The 18,746-nt window shown below is 46.8% G+C and overlaps 1 protein-coding gene across 7 annotated transcripts in view; it reads right to left on the bottom strand.

The window, feature by feature from the left end:
- Positions 1-18,746, bottom strand: part of RASSF2 (Ras association domain family member 2) — a 41,019-nt gene that overhangs the window by 11,723 nt on the left and 10,550 nt on the right. For all 7 annotated transcript variants that reach the window (XM_032419486.1, XM_032419490.1, XM_032419491.1 and 4 more), the window contains 3 exons: positions 4,984-5,074; positions 3,341-3,416; positions 1,229-1,380 (listed from right to left, as the gene is read on the bottom strand). In XM_032419486.1, coding sequence (XP_032275377.1) covers positions 1,229-1,380; positions 3,341-3,416; positions 4,984-5,042 — 287 coding nt within the window. In that variant the 5' untranslated portion in view covers positions 5,043-5,074. The remainder of the gene's footprint in view (positions 1-1,228; positions 1,381-3,340; positions 3,417-4,983; positions 5,075-18,746) is intronic.

Below are 18,746 nucleotides of genomic sequence, written 5' to 3' on the forward strand. Positions count from 1 at the left end.
AGCAGGCTCAGCCAAAAATCACGCAGTCGGATGGCATTCTAAAAATTCTCTCACGGAGGGGACGGAATGGAGCAGAATCGGGCGTCGTTGGGATGCAGCTGTGGAAAGGGGTTGGCCCACAGGAAATCCAAGGTGGCAAAAAAGGGCTGAAATCAAAGTAGAGCGGGAAACCAGCCAAGGAGATGAAGCCAGAGAACCCTGACCAGACATTCCAGCATCTGATGGGATGGGCAAGGACTTCCCTCCTAAAATTCCCTGGGAAAGAAAGCAGATCAGCGTTTGGCCACAGTGTAGGTGTCTCTCAACTTTCGAGAAAGATGGATTTGGCTGCAGAGTTTAACAGAATGTCCAGCGTGTCCAACGGAGAGGGCTTGGTTCCGGTTGAAAACAGAAAACACATCACTGTGGTTTTGGCTGAGAGGTCAGCACACGCTACCCACACTCTGGCCTTGCAGCACCAGCAAGTTTCGAGACGAACACGGCTAGTCAGTCACTTGATACTAAGAACCAAAGTCCCGGAAGGAAGTCCCAGCAGAGGGCGGTCATGTCTACATGCACTTGGCTACTCAGCTGGTAGCAGAGGGAGGGGACAAATAGGCATGGGCTTCGCAGACATTCCAATGGGACCCTGGAGGAGGGAGCCTCCCAGACTGCTGACTGTCACGCAGTCACCCAGCTCCGGGTGTGGCCTGAAGGAAGCAGCCCCCTAGCTGACCTCGTGGGACTGGTTTGAACACAGCCTAATGTTCCTTTCCTTCTTCCAGGTTCCCCCAAGTCATGGAGAGCTTTGGAGAGAAGGTTCAAGCCCTTGGTGTCTCCAGAGCAGGGTCTCAGACCTCAGGGTCTGAGGAGTGGTCCCCATGGGGAAGTGCTGGGGCACCAGGCGTCCCATCAGAAATCTGCAGGCTAGGCCCAGCTGGTCATGAGCGATACCCCTCAGAGACTCAGGAATTCTCCATGAGGGAGGATACACTGCAACCAGGCCTTGGCATTTCTCCCCTCTGACTCTCACCCAGTGATGTGGTGACAGGCACGGTGGCCCCATCACACCAACATCTGCTCCTTCCTCCTCCTCCTAAGCCCAGAACAGGTGCGCAGTGCAGGTGGGGAGAATGGGAGCTGGAGTCAAGGCTTGCTGGAAGAAGGTGGCATTTGTCTGCTCAAGAACACTTAAGAACAGAACCCCCAGACACTCCCGGTCGCCACAGTCCCATCTCTCCTCACTCACCCCTGAGCCCCCAAGTTACAGCCAGAGTGCCAGGAGGAAGAGGATGGTGGAGGGCGAATGCGCTCGTTGTCATCCTGCATCTGCAGACGGATGGGCCGGCGCAGCCCCCAGGAGATGTTCAGCAGCCCCTCCACGATGAACTCATCTTCCTCCTGCCCACAAAGCAATTGGCACGGTGAGCTGGACCAGAAAACCCCGCAGAAGCCAGCAACACGCTGGGGGACAATGGACAGCGCCCTTGACGGGCCCTGGCTGGGCGCATCCAAGTTACACCTGCGCCCCCGCCTCGAGACACACCCCACCACAAGCTACGCCCTGAAGATGACCTCATAGGTCAACACAAAAGTTGCCTCAAAACTCAAGTACATGTGTGTAAATGATAAAAATGGGTTTTTTTTGTTTTTATACTTTAAAGAAAGAAGAAGACATCTCTTAGAGTAACTGAGACGAGCCTTACTAACAGAAGCCAGAACTAGATTCTTGAATTAGCTACTTTCCCCTCCCCTACCACGGGAAGTCTTTAGCTATAACATATGTTTAGCAATCTGACCTGCTGGTTGAAGGAGATTTAAAGTAACGTTTCCCCAAGTTTATTCTACCGAATACTAGCTCCTCTCACAGGTCAACTCCTCTCACAGGTTACCTTAAAAAGGGTGTTGGGTGATCATGAGTTGGGAGATGATATGTTAATCAGACTTCTTACCAGCAGAACTTCCCAGAGCTTTTAATTAGCTAGTGTGCTACATTGCGGCTCTCCAAGAGATGAATTAATCCTCCGATAATTCCAAATTTATACTCAAGGGTTGTTGACTGCTAACAAGTTAAACATCAGACCCTTCTAAGGGCTTCAGCGTGTTTTGTCTCAAAGAACTGAGTCTCATTTATTATGAGTCTCTATTTAATCATAGAGCACTCTGAGAATTTATTCTGCAAGACGCACCACAGAAAAGCTGTCCAAGGACCAAAATCTTGTGAATGGCCCAGCCACTCACTAGAAGCTTTAAGGACAATGCCTAAAAGGGTCAGGCTTTCTTTCTCAAGTCTCAGAAAACCCCACAGCTGTCAGACCTGGGCCACGGCCATGTCTTCAGGATGAGCCACAGGGATGAAGAGGACACCCGTCCAATGAACAACTGACCTGGATCCCAGGATCATCGCCAGAGAGGAGGGGAGAACAAAAGAAGCAGGAGAGGAGTAGAACAACTTTCAGGCAGGTGGGGGTCTTGGGGGGAAAGGCTTTATGTAAGAATAGGCTATACAGAGGGCCTTCTAGCTACTGTTATATCGCATGATTTTAGGACAGGATTTAATGCAAAGTAGGACTTTTCCTACATGGACTGGTTTGAGGGACACAGAAAAAGCCACTGCATCTCACATACTCTCCCCAACCAGCCTGCCTTCGTAGCTGAAATTATACCATCTGGTATCTGTTTCTATGGATTGAATTGCCATGGCTTGATAACCTGAAAATGTGTTTAGAAGGGTATTACACATATCTTATCAGTCTAGAACACTTGAGTATAAATTACTCTACCTGGCTCCTACAAAACTCACCATCTACCTGATAACAGGCTTTACGGAAATGTATACGGGATGAGTAAGCTAAGATTCGGGCTGGGGGAAGCTGGATCGAGAGCAAAGCGCGTCCCAACAAGGCACCCTAGGAAGACCACTGCAGTTGTGGGGAAGGGCCAAGCATTTCCAGGCAGAGCTGATGTGGCTTGCCCAGTTGCTGCAGCAATCAGATGTGGGCCCAGATGTGTAAACACAGAAGACTGGGGAAGTTTCCTGAATTGCCCGAGAAGAAGCAGCCTGCTTGAGCACCATGGGAAAGGGTCATTTCATGAACATCCCCCTTTAGAGGACCCCCTCCGAAGCAGATGCTAGCCCAGCCTCACATCCATCCCCAGAAATGTCTCTGGAACAGAAAAGCTCATCCTCTTTAGAACAAAATGAGCCTGGGGTCTCCTTCCAAAGAACTCCAGGGACTCCCGCTAACATCCTAAATGGGAGGCCACTCCCGGGGTGGGCAGGAGAGGCAGGGACCTTGAGACCCTGGAGACATGGAGACAGACTGGGCTGGCCCACAGTCCTTCCCCGGGGACTCCTTACCTCTCGGTGTCGGAGCTGCAAATTCTGGCCTTCGTAGTACAAATTGTAGGTCTTCAGATGCAGGAGAAGTTCATTCCTTAGGGCAAAATACAAAAGGTGTGACAGTCTCAGCTGAAGCCACTTGTAATGCACCTGTTCCCTTTTTTCTCACCTCTAACCCGGCCTTCAGCCACCTAAGTCTGGGTGTCTGTCCACTGTCTTTTCTCCCTCACCTCTGCTATGAGTTAGAACAGGACAATCGCTACAGGCTTTCATGAGACTCAGAAACTTCTAGGATTTTCAGAAAGTCAAAAGGGACAGGTCTGGACCCACTGACTTATGAGTGATAGACATGACCTTATGGTGTGTTTAAAAACTTACAAATTCCCATCCACAGTGGAGAGGATGAATAAAGGGAGCTGTGGTCATACAGTGGAATATTACGTAGCAACAAGAACATGAATGAGCCACACACAACATGGATGAATCTCACAGATATTATGTTGAGTAGAAGAAGCTTGACACCAAAGGCCACGTATTGTATGATTCCATTTATATAAAGTTCAAAATGGATGTTAGAATTCAGGATAGCAGTTCACCTTGGGGAGCAGTGACCACAAGGGGGCAGGAGGGGATTCTGGGCCCTAGCAATATTCTGTTCTACAAGCTTTTATCTTTTTATTCTATTTTAAGTGCTTCCAGTTTATTTAAAACAAATTTGGGGGGCGCCTGGCTGGCTCAGTGGGAGGGGCGTGTGACTCTTGATCTCAAGGGTCGTAAGTTCAAGCCCCATGTTGGGTGTAGAGATTACTTAAATAAATAAACTTAAAAAATTTTTTTGACTTGCAAAGGAGGGGCTTGAAGACGTCGCCCTGTGCTTTTGCCAGTACTCAGGCAAGAGGCTGTGGAGTTTGGTCTCTTTGAATGCAGCCATTCAATGGAGCGATTTGGGGCCACACCAGAGGTCAAAGCTGCCTTGAAAGTCCAAGAAGCTCCTGACAAGTTAAACCTAGAAAAACCGGAGTCATTCTATGCAAGCTTAAATGAATTAGTGAAAAATGTGACTCCAAATAACCTAACACAAAAAGCTGCTGGGTACTTTCTTTTGAGCACCGAGATCTAAAATTACTGGCCAGTCGAGGTCCCTGGAGAAATCCCTCAATGAATCGATAAGAATGATCCATAGTTCACACAACTGCGTGTCTGTATGTGGCCAAATATGTGTAAAGGAATTAAAACAATCTGGTCCCAGATAAGTTAAGCATTTAGTTCAGATAGAGAGCATTCAGTATGAACAAAGCCCTGTGCCTATTCTGGTCAGAACCCCGGCAGCACAGGGACACCACCCAGCGGGGACTCCCTCAGGGGACACCACAGACAGCTCAGGGGGCAGCCACCATTAATTCCTCCTTCCAGGACACCATCTCTCTTGAACCCCCAAAGGTGCTGTGTCTTGAAGGTCCCCTTTACTTCGCTGTCCGTGGCCAGGCTCCGGGGCCATGTTTTTATCTAGAGCACCAACCTTGCTGTGCTCTCACTCGTTCGCACTCAGCTGCTTCCCTTCTTCCCACACACAGGAGCCCCTGCCACCCATGGACAGAAGGGGTTTCCAACCACGTGGGACTGGCCACTGGGGACACAACACTAAAAGCCAAAAATCTTACTTGGAGATGTATTTATCTTGTCCGCACGGGACTAGAGAGGTTTGGTGACTGTAGTCCATTCTTCTGTTCTCTTTTCATCAGAAGGGGAGACCTGTATTTGAAAAAAGACATAGGCCAAGTCAAGTTGGGTCCTTAGGAACTCAGCAGAATTTGGGCCAGGGGAGGGGGCACATGGCTCTCTGTTCCCACCCCAGATCCACAGCGTGGGCCGCCCAACGCTGACCCAGGGCTAGTGAGATACCACACTGCTGACTGCCGCCTGTGCTTGTCACAGCCTCTGGGGAAAAAACACCCAAAGGAGAGAGGACAACCCTTAGACGACCCCAGAACAAGTGCTCCAGTCACTAAGAATGTTGACACCCAAGGTGGTCCCAAGGGCGACCAACGCGTCTTCCCTGAAGAGATCTTCACAACACAGAATAGAGATGGGTCTGACAGGAAAGACTCAAATTCCACTGAGGCACATTATAGATTGGCCAGCCACCTAAAAATGCCCAGAGCTGGGTGCAATAAATCACAGCATACACATCTACAATCGCCATTAAAATATGATAACGTTAAAGGCAATTAATTACCTGGGGAAATGACAACACATTGTGAAAACACAGGTTACAAAACCATGAGTTCAATTTTGTTTAAAATATAAGTGAGCATCAAATATGCATATGTATACATTTATATGAACGGATACATATATTCAGATACTCAGATATATATGTCAGGGTTTCTCAACCTCAGCACTATTGACATTTGGCTAAATCATTCTTTGTTGTGGGGGCCGTCCTCTGCATTGGAGGATATTTAACATCATCCCTGGCCTCTACCCACTGGATGCCAGCAGCACCACCCAGTCATGACAATCAAAAATGTCTCTGGACATCACCTAGTGTCCCCTGGGGGCTAAACTATGTCTAGTTAAGAATCCCTGGCATATGTATATCTGGGGGCGCCTGGGTGGCTCAGTTGGTTAAGCAACTGCCTTCGGCTCGGGTCATGATCCTGGAGTCCCGGGATCGAGTCCCGCATCGGACTCCCTGCTCAGTGGGGAGTCTGCTTCTCCCTCTGATCCTCCCCCTCTCATGCTCTCTGTCTCCCATTCTCTCTCTCAGATAAATAAAAAAAAAAAAAAAAAAAAAGAATCCCTGGCATATGTATATCTGTATATAAATGAATGAAGGATTGGCTCTCTCTGGGGAATGGCATTACCCAAATTTTTTTTCAAACATTTTATTATGAGAATTTTCAAACATAAAGATGAGGAATAAGACAATGAACAGCCAGGGATGCATGGTTATTCTACCCCTAACATTTACTGGGGCACCTGGGTGGCTCAGTCAGTTAAGCATCTGCCTTCAGCTCAGATCATGATCCCAGGGTCCTGTGATGGAACCCCGTGTAGGTCTCCTTGCTCAGCGGGGAGTCTGCTTCTCCCTCTCCCTCTGTCCCTCCCCCCCACTGGTGTTCTCTCCCCCATGTTCTTCTCTCTCTCTCAAATAAATAAATCTTAAAAAAAAAAAACATTTACTATCCTTCTTTATCACACATCTGTCCAGCTATACATTCCTTTATCTATTCAATAATCCATCTTATTTTTGATGCATTTCAAAGTAAATTACACACAAAACAAGTTTCATAATTTAAGAAGATTGAAATCATACCAAGTGTCTTCTCCAACCACAATGGTATGAAACTAGAAATCAACAGTAGGAGGAAAAGTGGAAAAATCCACGAATATGTGGAAATTGAACAACAACTCCTGAACAACCAATGGTCAAAGAGGAAATCAAAATGGAAGTCAAAAATATCTGGAAACAAACAAAAACGGAAATACAACATACCAAAAGTTATGGGGTACAACAAAAGCAGTTCTAAGAGGGAACTTTATAGCAATGAACACCTACATTAAGAAAAAGAAAGATCCCAAATAAACAAACTCGAGGAACTAGAAAAAGAATAAACTAAGCCCAAAATTAGAAGAAGGAAGGAAATAACAAAGATCAGAGCAGAAGTAAATGAGAGACCAGAAAACAATAGAAAAGATAAATGAAACTAAGCTGGTTTTTAGAAAAGATAAACAAAATTGACAAACCTTTAGCTAGACTAAGAGAAAAAACTCAAACAAAATTAGACATGAAAAGGAGACATTACAACTGACACCAGAGAAATACAAAGGATCTTAAGAGGCTACTATGAACAATTATATGCCAATAAATTGGATAACCTAGAAGAAATGGATAAATTCCTAGAAACATATAACCTACCAAGACTGAATCATGACAAAAAAGAAAATCTGAATAGACCAATAATGAGTAAGATTGAATCAGTAATCAAAAACTTCTCAGGTTTTGAAAAGAAAAGCAAAGCCCAGGACCAGATGGTTTCACTGGTGAATTCTACCAAATATTTAAAGAAGAATCAATACCCAATCCTTCTCAAACTCTTCCAAAGAACCGAAGAAGAGGGAACACTCCCAAACTCATTTTATGAGGCCAGTGTTACCCTGATCCTCTTATAGCCAGGTAAACATACTACAAGACAAGAAAACTACAGGTTGATATACCTGATGAGTGTAAATGTAAAAATTCTCAAGAAAATACTAGCAAACCAAATTCAACAGTACATGAAAAAGATCATACAACATGATCAAGTTGGATTTATCCCTGGGATACAAGGATGGTTTCACACATGCAAATCACATGTGATCACCTCGACAGATGCAAAAAAAGCATTTGACAAAATTCAACATCCTTTCATGACAAAAACTCCAACCAATTAGGTATAGAAGGAATATACCTCAACATAATAGAAGCCAGATATGACAAGCCCACAGCTAGCATCATGCTCAACAGTGAAAAACTGAAAGCTTTTCTTCTGCAACCAGGAGCAAGACAAGGGTGCCCACTCTCACCACTCCTATTCAACACAGTACTGAAAATGCTTGCCAGAGCAATCAGGCAGTAAAAATAAATAAAAGACATTCAAATAAAAAAGGAAGAAGTAAAATTGTCTCTGTTTGTAATAATATGATCTTATATATAGAATATCCTAAGGACTCCGTGGGGCACCTGGATGGCTCAGTCAGTTAAGCATCGACTATTGATTTGGCTCAGGTCATGATCTCAGGGTCATGAGATGGAGCCCTGCGTCAGGCTCCACACTCAGTGGGGAGTCTGCTTCCCTCCCTCTCCCTCTGTCTTTCCCCCCACTCATGCACGCTCTCTCTCTCTCTCTCTAAAATAAATAAATAAATCTTAAAAAAAAATCCTAAGGACTCAACCAAGAAACGGTTAGACTTAATCAATGAATTCAGTAAAGGTGCAGCATACAAAATCAGCATGCAAAAATCAGTTGTGTTTCTATACACTAACAGCAAACTATATGAAAAAGAGATAATCCCATTTACAGTAGCATAAAAAAAATAAAATACTTAGGAATAAATTAACCAAGTGTGTGATAGATCTGTACACTGAAAGTTAAATGACACTGATGAAAGAAATTGAAAAAAAAAAAAGGACAGATATCCCATGTTCATGGATCAGAAGAATATTGTTAAGGTGTCCATACTACCCAAAGCCACCTCTTGATCAACATAATCACTATCAGAATTCCAATGGCATTTTTCACAGAAACAGAAAAAATAATCCTGAAATTTATATGGAACAACAAAAGAACTCAAATAGCCAAAGCAATCCTGAGAAAGAACAAAGCTGGAGGCACTTCATGATTTCAAAATGTACTACAAAGCTATAGCAACCAAAACAGCATGACGCTGGCACAAAGACCAATGGAACAGAATTAAGAGCCCAGAAATAAACCCATGCGCATACAATTAATATTTGACAAGGGAGCCAAGAATATGCAATGAGGGAAGAACCGTCTCTACAATGAATGTTGGAAAAATTGGAAACTCAAATGCAAAAGAATGACATTGGACCCCTATCTTACACCAATCACAAAAATTAATTTGAGGGGCACCTGGCTAGCTCAGCCAGTACAGCATGAAATTCGTGAGGTCATGAGTTCAATTCCCATGCTGGGTGTGGAGACTACTTTAAAAAAAATTAACTTGAAATGAATTAGACTTAAATATAAGACCTAAAATCATAAAACTCTAAGGAAGAAAACAGAAATAAAGTTCCTTGGCATTGGTCTTGGCAACAATTTTTTGACTATGACACCCAAATCGTGAGCAACAAAAGTAGAAATAAATAAGTGGGACTACATAAAACGAAAAAGCTTCTGTGCAGCAAAGAAAACAATCAGCAAGATGGCAAGGTCACCTACAGAATGGGAGAAAATATTTGCAAACCATATATCTGGTAAAGGGTTAATATCCAAATTGTATAAGGAACACAGAGAACTCAAGAGCAAAAGAAACCAAATAGTCCAATTAATAAATGGGCAGGGGACCTGAATAGATATTTTCCCAAAGAAGACATACAAATGATTGACAGGCACATGAAAAGATGCTCAATATCAGAATCATTAGGGAAACGCAAGTCAAAACCACAATGAGATATCACCTCATTTTTGTTAGAATGGCTGGTATCAAAAAGACAGAGATAATAAGTGTCAGTGAGGATGTGGGAGGATTGGACCCCTTGTGCACTGTTGGTGGGAATGAATGGTGCAGTCACTGTGAACAACAGTACAGCAGTTCCTCAAAGAGTTAAAAATAGAACAACCTGACGATCCAGCAATTCCACTTCTGAGTATATACCTAAAAGAACTGAAAGCAGGATCTTGAAGAGATACTTATACACCCATGTCCATAGCAGCATTAATCACAAAAGCCAAAAAGGTGGAAGCCACTCAAGCATCCATCAACAGATGGATGGATTAATGATGCACGGTAGACACATACCATGGAATATTATGCAGCCTTTAAAAAGAAGGGAATTCTGACATGTGCGACAACATGGAAGAACCGTGAGGACATTCTGCCAAGTGAAATAAGCCAGCAACCAAAGGACAAATACTGTATGATTCCACTAATAGGAAGTCTCCAAAGTAGTCAACATCATAGAAACATAAAGTAGAAAGTTGGTTGCCAAGGCCCGGGAGGAGAGGGAATTATTGTCTCACGAGCAGAGGTTTAGTTTGGCAACATGAAGCTTTGTGTGGATGGATGGTGGTGTTGCTAGGACAACAGTGTGAATGTCCGTAATGTCACAGAACTGTGCACTTAAAAATGATGACGTTGATACATTTTATGTGCATTTCGCCATGATAGAAAAGAGAATGGAAGAGGGAGGCAGAAAAGCCAGCGTGATGGTGATACAATGTGAAAAAGACCCAAGCTGCTGTCACTGGCTTTGAAGCTAAAGGAAGAGGGGCACGATCCAAGGAACATGACGGCCTCTAGAAGCTGACAAGGATGAGCCAATAAATTTTTCCCTAGGTCCTCTACAACATAGCCCTGCTGACACCTTGATTTTAGCCCAGTGAGACCCTGTATGTACTGACCTAAAGAACCCTAAGATCATAAATTCGCGTTGTTTTAAGCTGGTAAATCTTGGCACTGTGTTAGAGCAGTCGCAGAAAACAAATACAAGAGGCCCCCTAAAAAAGGGGGCATCAGTGCGGGGAAGGGAGTTGAAGGGCTGAATTTCATTCAGAAAATTCAATCTCCAACTGTGTACCCAAAAGTGGTACCCTAAGAACACAGTTGTTCTCTCTAAATTCTAAATTTTAACTTTTCGATTTTTCCTAAAAGGAAAAAAAAATTCATAAAAATTGGAGTCCAGGGGTGCCTGGGTGGCTCAGTGGGTTAAGCAACCAACTCTTGATTGCAGCTCAGGTTTTTGTTTTTGTCTTTTCTTAAGATTTATTTATTTATTTTACAGAGAGAGCTTGTGCAAGCAGGAAAGAAGGGCAAAGGGAGATAGAGAGAAAGCCTCAAGCAGATTCCACGCTGAGCAGGGACCCCGACATAGGGCTCGATCCCAAAACCCTGAGATCACAACCAGAGCAGAAACCAAGAGTCAGACACCTAACCGACTGTGCCACCCAGGTAACCCCCTCAGCTCAGGTCTTGATCTCAGGGTCGTGAGTTCAAGCCCTGTGTTGGGCTCCACGCTACTTTAAAAAAAAAAAAATGAGAATACATATGTACTGCAAAAATGAAGAAGAAGAAGAAAGAGAGAGAGAAAGAAAGAAAGAAAGAAAGAAAGAAAGAAAGAAAGAAAGAAAGAAAGAAAGAAAGAAAGAAAGAAAAGAAGAAAGAATCAGACTGGTGAGAAAGTTTTTTTTTTTAAGTGACAATTACCCATAACTAGTGAGTACCCTTTTTTTTTTTTAAAGATTTTATTTATTTATTTGACAGAAAGAGACGCAGTGAGAGAGAGAACACAAGCAAGGGGAGTGAGAGAGGGAGAAGCAGGCTTCCCGCTGAGCAGGGAGCCCGATGCGGGGCTCGATCCCAGGACCCTGGGATCATGACCTGACCCGAAGGCAGACGCTTACCGGCTGAGCCGCACAGGCGCCCCAAGTACTCATTTTTTTAAAAAGTATCCTTTTTAAGAGGAAAACAGAGAAGGAGGCAAACCATAAGAGACTTTTAACTAGCAAAGAAACTGAGGGTTGCTGGAGGGAGGGGGGGTGGGGGATGGGGTAACTGGGTGATGGGCATTAAGGAGGGCACTTGCTGTGATGAGCACTGGATATTTTTTTTTTTTAAAGATTTTATTTATTTATTTGACAGAGAGAGATACAGAGGGAGAGGGAACACAAGCTGGGGGAGTGGGAGAGGGAGAAGCAGGCTTCCCGCTGAGCAGGGAGCCCGATGCGGGGCTTGATCCCAGGACCCTGGGATCATGACCTGAGCCCAAGGCAGACGCTTAAGGACTGAGCCACCCAGGCGTCCCTGAGCACTGGGTATTATATGCAACTGATGAATCACTGAATTCTACCTCTAAAACTAATAATACAGTATAGGTTAATTAAATTGAATTTAAATTTTTAAAAATGAAAAAAAAAAGTCCCCTTCCTATGCAGGTTCAAGTGCACACATTTCACAGACATTTCTCATGTGCCTGACATGTGCGATCTGCGCTTACTGATGGTGATTCAACAGCAAAGGGAACAGGCACAGCCCTGCCCTCAGGATGCAGTAAGAGATGGACAGCGGGAGACTGTTCTAGCAAGGGAAGTAGATGCTACGGCAGCACACAGAAGGGCACCTAATCTGGACGTGGGTAGGGTCCCAGGGGCTTTCTGGAGGAAGCGACCTCTAGGCTGAGACCTCGGGGATGAGGTGAAGCTGGCAAAGTTCCAGGGCAGAGCGGTCCAGACAGAAGCTGCACGCACCCCAGAGCCGTGCAAGATGTGGGGGGGGGGCGTCTGGGACCTTGACCACGTCAAGGAGTTCGAGGTGCCACGGGAGGCGTGTAGGCTGAATAATGGCCCCAAAGATACCCAGGTCCTAATCCCGGGAGCCTGTGAACCTTACCTTATAAGGTACAGGGACCCCCGCCCCCCCCGCCCGTGTGATTAAATTAAGGTTCTTGGAATGGGGAGAACTTCCTAGGGTTACCTGGGCGGGCCCTAAATGTAGTTCCAAGTGTCCTTATAAGAGAGGCAGAGGGAGCTTCTGGAACATCAACCCCAGCAGAGAGAGACACGGGAATGTACTGAACTGGATGAGGATGGAGAAAGGGGCCATGAGCTAAGGCCCAAGGCTCCCCGAGTCAGAAAAGGCAAGCGAATGATTCCCCCCCTCCCCTCCACCCCAGAGCCCTCCTGACACCCGGGTTGGGGCCCGATGAAACCGATTTCAGACCTCTGGCCTCCAGAATGTGAGGGAGTAAATTTGTTGTTTTCAACCACCCCGTCTATGGTCGTGTTTACTGCAGGCCTCGGGAAACCAGGGGACGGTGTGATCTGACTTGAACTTGGGAACAGCTGCCCCACCCCGCCTACTTTGAGGAAGGATTGTGGCAGACAGCAGAGGCAGGGGTCCCCCGGAGGGGCCTGATCCAGGGACAGGGGCGATGGGGGCGGAGTCACAGCGTCTCTCGGGTTTAAAGAGGTAGAGGAAAAAGTCGTGATATGCCAGTAAAAAGGTTTGGAAAAGAGCCCGCTGCCAGAGTCACCGTGGGGTTAAAGGCAGAGTCCAGGATGCTGCAGGAGCTGGGGGTGGTGCCACATTCGCAAGTGCCAAGCTGAGGAACATGGGCGGACTTTGAGACATGCCCACGGAACCCTCCGGTGCAGCCAGGTCTGCGGCCCGGGAAGGTGAGCGCACGGAGCTCCCAGAAAGGGAGGTCTGGAACGCACAGAGGGCTCGGGGACAGGGCTCCAATGCACCCAGTAGGGCAGTGAGGGGCAGAGGAAAAGGAGTCCCTCGAAGAGGAGGAGGGAGACATGTTGCCCCGGAAGCCAAGAGAATAAGCTACCTTGAAAAGGAGGCTGGTCAGCAGAGCCAGAAGCTGGTGGTAGGAGCCCAAGGAAGAAAACCCAGAGCAGCCTCTGAGCAGTCATGCGGGACCTCAGCCAGAACCCATTCCGCAGCCTGGCTGGTGCCGAAGTCAGATTAGCGATGCCTAGCCATCCACAGACCTTCTCACCCTGAACATTCAAGTCTTCCTCCAACCAAGGAAATGTTCTATTCTTTCTTGGATTCTCTTCTCTTCCTTCCATTCTTGGTTCTTCTTCGGCAATGTCTCTACCCCCTCTCTCGAACACTGTCCGTCCATCTATCCATCCATCCATCCATCCATCCACCCATCCATCCATCCCTGCCCCTATTCCCCAAGTACCATATCATTTTTACTCATAACCTTCCATCTCCTTCTTTTCCTTAGAATTCTACAGCTAATCTTCTAACTCATGGATTGGATTTTCTGCAGGACTCTCTCTTTTGTTCACTGCCTCCATCATAAGCTATAATTTAGTAATTTTGTTTTGCATCTGAAAGCAGTCTGTCCTGTTCTTAAGACAATTCCCTTTGATAGCACGCCTTCTTAAATCTACTGAGCACACCAATTAGGGAATTTAAGTCTTCTCTACAGTTATTAAAACCATTTGGTACTTGAGAAAAAATAGGCAGGCAGATCAATGAAACAATATAGCGTACAGAAATAGGCCCAAATATATTTGGGAACATAGAATGTGGGGTGCATTTCTAAATAGCCAGGGAAAGTTGGATGAATTTTTAAAATGTTGTTGGAGAATTGGCTGGCCTTTGGAAAGGGGAGGTTGGGGAAGCTAAATCCCTACCTTACTCCTTCCACCAAAAGAAATCATAGATGAATAAAAAATTTAAACATTAAAACATAAAATGCTGGGGCGCCTGGGTGGCTCAGTTGGTTAAGCGACTGCCTTCGGCTCAGGTCATGATCCTGGAGTCCCGGGATCGAGTCCCGCATCGGGCTCCCTGCTCAGCAGGGAGTCTGCTTCTCCCTCTGACCCTCCCCCCTCTCATGCTCTCTGTCTCTCATTCTCTCTCTCAAATAAATAAATAAAATCTTTAAAAAAAAAAAAAAAAACATAAAATGCTGGAAGGAAACATAGGATATATATCAACTTGAAGTGGGAAAAACTTTCCTATGAAAGACTCCAAATCCAGAAGGTATAATTGAAAAAAAAAAGAAAGAAAAGAAATGGAACCAATCTGTGACAAATTGAGAGAAAACATTTACAATACAATATGACAAAGGGCTAATGTCATTAATTTGTAAAATTAATAAATCCACAAGAAAAAGATTCTACACCCAATAGAAAATTGGGCAAAGAACACGAACAGTTAATTCACAGAAAAAGAAATACAAATAGTTAATAGATTTATGAAAAGATGTTCAACCTCCCTAATCACTATTTCTTTACTTGCCAGATTGGTATAAATCAAGTTGTCCAATGGCCCAAATGTGGGGATTCTCCAAGGTTCCATCACTACCTGTTGGGTGATCTTAGCAAGGCCATCGCTATGTATCAGACCTACAGGCTCGTGCTGCCTGATCTTTGTCTCCAACCTGAACATCTCCCCACCTTTTTTCTTACTTTTACAAATCTTGAGTTAGGCATGTTAGGAAAACACTTAATAGCCTACCACGTTGTTGAATTAAACGTACAGGTCACTGATTCTAGGACCCAATCCCTTCTTTGTCTCAAGGACAACATCTGCATCTCTCTTCAGACACTTTCCAACCATCACCACAAATCACTGGCTACCTCCAACCAGCTGGGGGGTTTGGGGGGGCGGGGTGGGGGGGTTCCGCTAAATTAACATTCACTTTAAGGCAAACACAGCAGCAAAACTAACAAAGGGCCGGAAATTTAGAGTTCAGTCTGATATTCCTTAAACAGAGTATTGTTCCTCACACAAGGAAGGGTCAGAGGAAGATGGTTGATGGGGCTGGAATGTGGATTCAATGGGACATTTCCTCCAAGGGTGCCTGCCAATATCTACAGCCTTGGAGAGAGGGATTTGTTCAGCTGGCTCGTTGCAACTCTTCAGCCTTCTCTGTTATTATCAAGAATTTATGGGGCACTCCGGGACTCCAAAATGCCTTGTAAGAATCATTTACAAGCAACACTTCCATGATGCCTTGAGAACACCGAAGTGGCAAGTGGCCGTCACCATCTCTTTGAGGAAGAGAGAGCACGATGGGGAGGAAGACGGGGCTTCCCATGTGGGTTGGCATCTCAGACACAGAACTGAAACAGCTCACAGCTGCCCACACAGAAAAAGAAGGGGAGAGAAAGGATGCAAATGAAAGGACGACTTTGACGTGACACATAAATTTTATAGAAAAATAACTTTATAAAAAAGTATTCATAAAAAAATAATTAACGTGGAGCTGCTCTTTGGAAGTCTAAATCATATTTAAACCTACTGAACTCCCTATAGGAACATCGTCGTACAACTTCCCTGTAGAAAGACTTTCAGAGGTAAAATGTATATTGAAGCACATCTGCTAAAATGTCTTGAGGTGTGTGTGTATCATTGGGCTTGCCACGTCAGGACATGAGCCTCCCAGGCCTTAGTCACGTTGGAGACCCACTGGGGCCACCAACTAGTCATTCCTTCCTTCTGGCACTGACTTCACGCCCTGGCAGAACGTTCTAGGTTCTCTTCAGCTCCATCAAATGCCTGGGCAGTACCATGTACCTTGCTAGTGGTGGATGGGAAGATCCATCATGTCCTGCTTGCACAACCTTCCCTAAGGTCCAAGAGAACGTTTTGAAAACTGGAAGGTTCCTAAGCCATTGGAGGTGATGACATCCCAGGCACAGAGAACTTTCTAGGCCTGCTTTTCAAGCTCCATGAGTGTGCCCATCCAGGCTCCTCTACAGACCCAAGCAAACTCACATGCTCCCCAGACCCTGATCCAAAACTTAGCTCCCCCTTCAAAGTATCCATGCTGCCCCAGGGCAGTGTCGGGGGGGGGGGGGGCAGGTGCTCACGCCTCGGCCTGTCCCTCACAGCACTTACCACGGAACACAGAAACCATCCATCTGGTGTTTCTTTCCCCTCCTGGGCCTGGAGCTTCCCCTTTCTGGACCCCAGCTCCCAGCCTGTGCTTCTCTCCTGTGAATCTTCCCATTGTCATTTTTTTTTCAAGGAAGGGAGTGGATTCCTGCTGTCTTGGATAAGAGGATTTCCAGAAGCAGGGCCCCACACAAGAATTTTTGGGCACATGAGTTACTGAGGAACTATTCTCAAGAGAACCCTGTAAGCAAGTGAGGGAAGCAGGACCTGGCCAGGGAAGGAGCTGGGTGACCGGGGCTTCGCTGGATTCCAGCCACAGCCTGATCCCGTGGGAGCTCTGGGGTGTGAATAACTCCACGGACTTGTCCCACCTTCAGACAAGCAGGCCAGCCTTTGTACCCCCGTGCTAGTCAGTCGTCTGGCTAGTCGTCTGGGAGGATGGGGGTGAGCTCCCAGGCACTGCTCCGCAAGAACTGATCTCAGGACGAGGGAGCAACTAAGACTCAGAAGCAATCCACTTTCTCCCACCCGCCGTCCAGCTGGGAGGAAGCGGCCGCCCGCACGAGCTGGCCAGGCGAGGTGCAAGGCTGAGCTGCAGGGATGGGGACAGACACTTGCCAGAGCTCTGGACCAATCACACCCCTGCAGCTGTGGCACAAAGGGTCCCTCCCTCTTCCTCTTCACAGAGCCTCCCACTCACAGGTGTCTCCAGCCTCCCCAAGAATAAATGAGGGGCTGTGCAAACCCTTGAAAGTCCCCAGCTCAGCTTCCTGTGAGGAAGGCAAACATCGAGCACTCAAGGAGCTCGAGGAGGTGGGAAAAGGCATCCAAAGCTCTCTTCAAGGAGAGCAAAATCTCCTGGGTTCTTAGCTCTTGGTTCCTCCAAACTCCAGGGCCCTCACTCCCGTTCTGTCGGGGCACCTGGACAACACGTTCATCTGGCCTCAGAGCCTCCCTGGGAAGCTGGCTAAGCCCTCCAGTTTCTGTTCCAGCCTCGAGACGACGTGTCTCTCATCTTACCGATCCACTGGAAGGTCCCCGGAGGGAGAAGGGCAAACACAGCACAGAAAGGTTGGAAAGCCAGCCCTTGGCAGGAAAGCCCAGAGGAGACGAAGAACCCGCTTCGTTTCCTATACCGTCTTCCCGGTGGTAGAGCCATGACCTCAGCAACTGGGGCGGGATGGGGGCTGGGGGGCCCCAACCAGTTAACAGGACCCAGGCAGTCCCAGTCTCTAAGACAGTACAGGGGAGGGCTTTCCACGGAGAATTCCCAGGGGGGCAAACCCCACAGAGCCCCCCTCTGACAGACGAGAGGGACATGCAGTCTGCGAGGCCTCAGCGGAAACCAAAGCGGGAAGGAGAAGTAGCTGGCCTCAAGACACACAGCAGCTCAGAGGTTCGAATTCTAGATGCTTCTTAGACTCTCCCTGAGTGAGGCCAGAGAGGTGGGGGAGGGGAGTAAGCGGGGTTGATTTCAAAATTCCCCATGTCCAGGCTGTCGCTCATACCGATGACATCAGACCCTCTGAGAGGGGCCCAGGCATGAGCATTTTTATAGCCTTCCCAGGGGGTGCCAATGTACAAGCAGAGCTGAGAACAGCCTAGAAATCTGATAGGAATAGAGCTGTGTAAACTGAGGACACCACCAAATGCATCTCAAAGCAGCCTTTCAGGAATGGAAGGAATAGAATTTTCTAAAAGCAAACTGAGTCGGGTCTTCAGCACCCCTCTCCGCATTACTAATATCTCAAAGGGGAGAGAGGGCGGTGTAGAGCATCCCAAAGGGTCGGTGTAGACAGGGACAGAGCTAGCTGACGCAAAGGGCCCCGCGACATGCAAACCCAGGCACCACCCCACAGAAGCCAGGAAGCGAGCCCTGGGCCCCAGAAACAAAGGAAATGCTCACTGAAGGCCCACAGCTTCCCTTTTTGGGGCCTGTCCCCACCTCTTCTCTGAGTCCTGGCCTGCCCCCCTCCCGGGGAGAGGGGGGGATAATCTGGAGCTCCTGGGTTGGAGTAGAAAGTTATCTTACACAGTGCCTCATACTATGGTGTTAAAGACTGTCTCATCAGGTCTCCTGAGGGACTCTGCTTTGTAACCAAGCGGTGCTTACAGAGGAGACAGGGCTGACCCCTGCGTACTTTAGCCCCTTGGTATAGGGGCTGGAAGAAGTGTCGATGGCAAACAGGAAGCCCCAGCCCTATTGCGCCACCCGAGGAAGGAGACTAGAGTTGTGGCCTGGGACCCTGCCAAGTTTTAGAGATTACCAAAGATTCCACCTCCTGGTTCCTGAACCTGAACCTGTCCCAGACATGGGCAAAATTCAGGTTGC

This window comes from Phoca vitulina, unplaced genomic scaffold, assembly GCF_004348235.1.
Source record: "Phoca vitulina isolate PV1807 unplaced genomic scaffold, GSC_HSeal_1.0 scaffold22, whole genome shotgun sequence".
Taxonomy (NCBI): domain Eukaryota; kingdom Metazoa; phylum Chordata; class Mammalia; order Carnivora; family Phocidae; genus Phoca; species Phoca vitulina.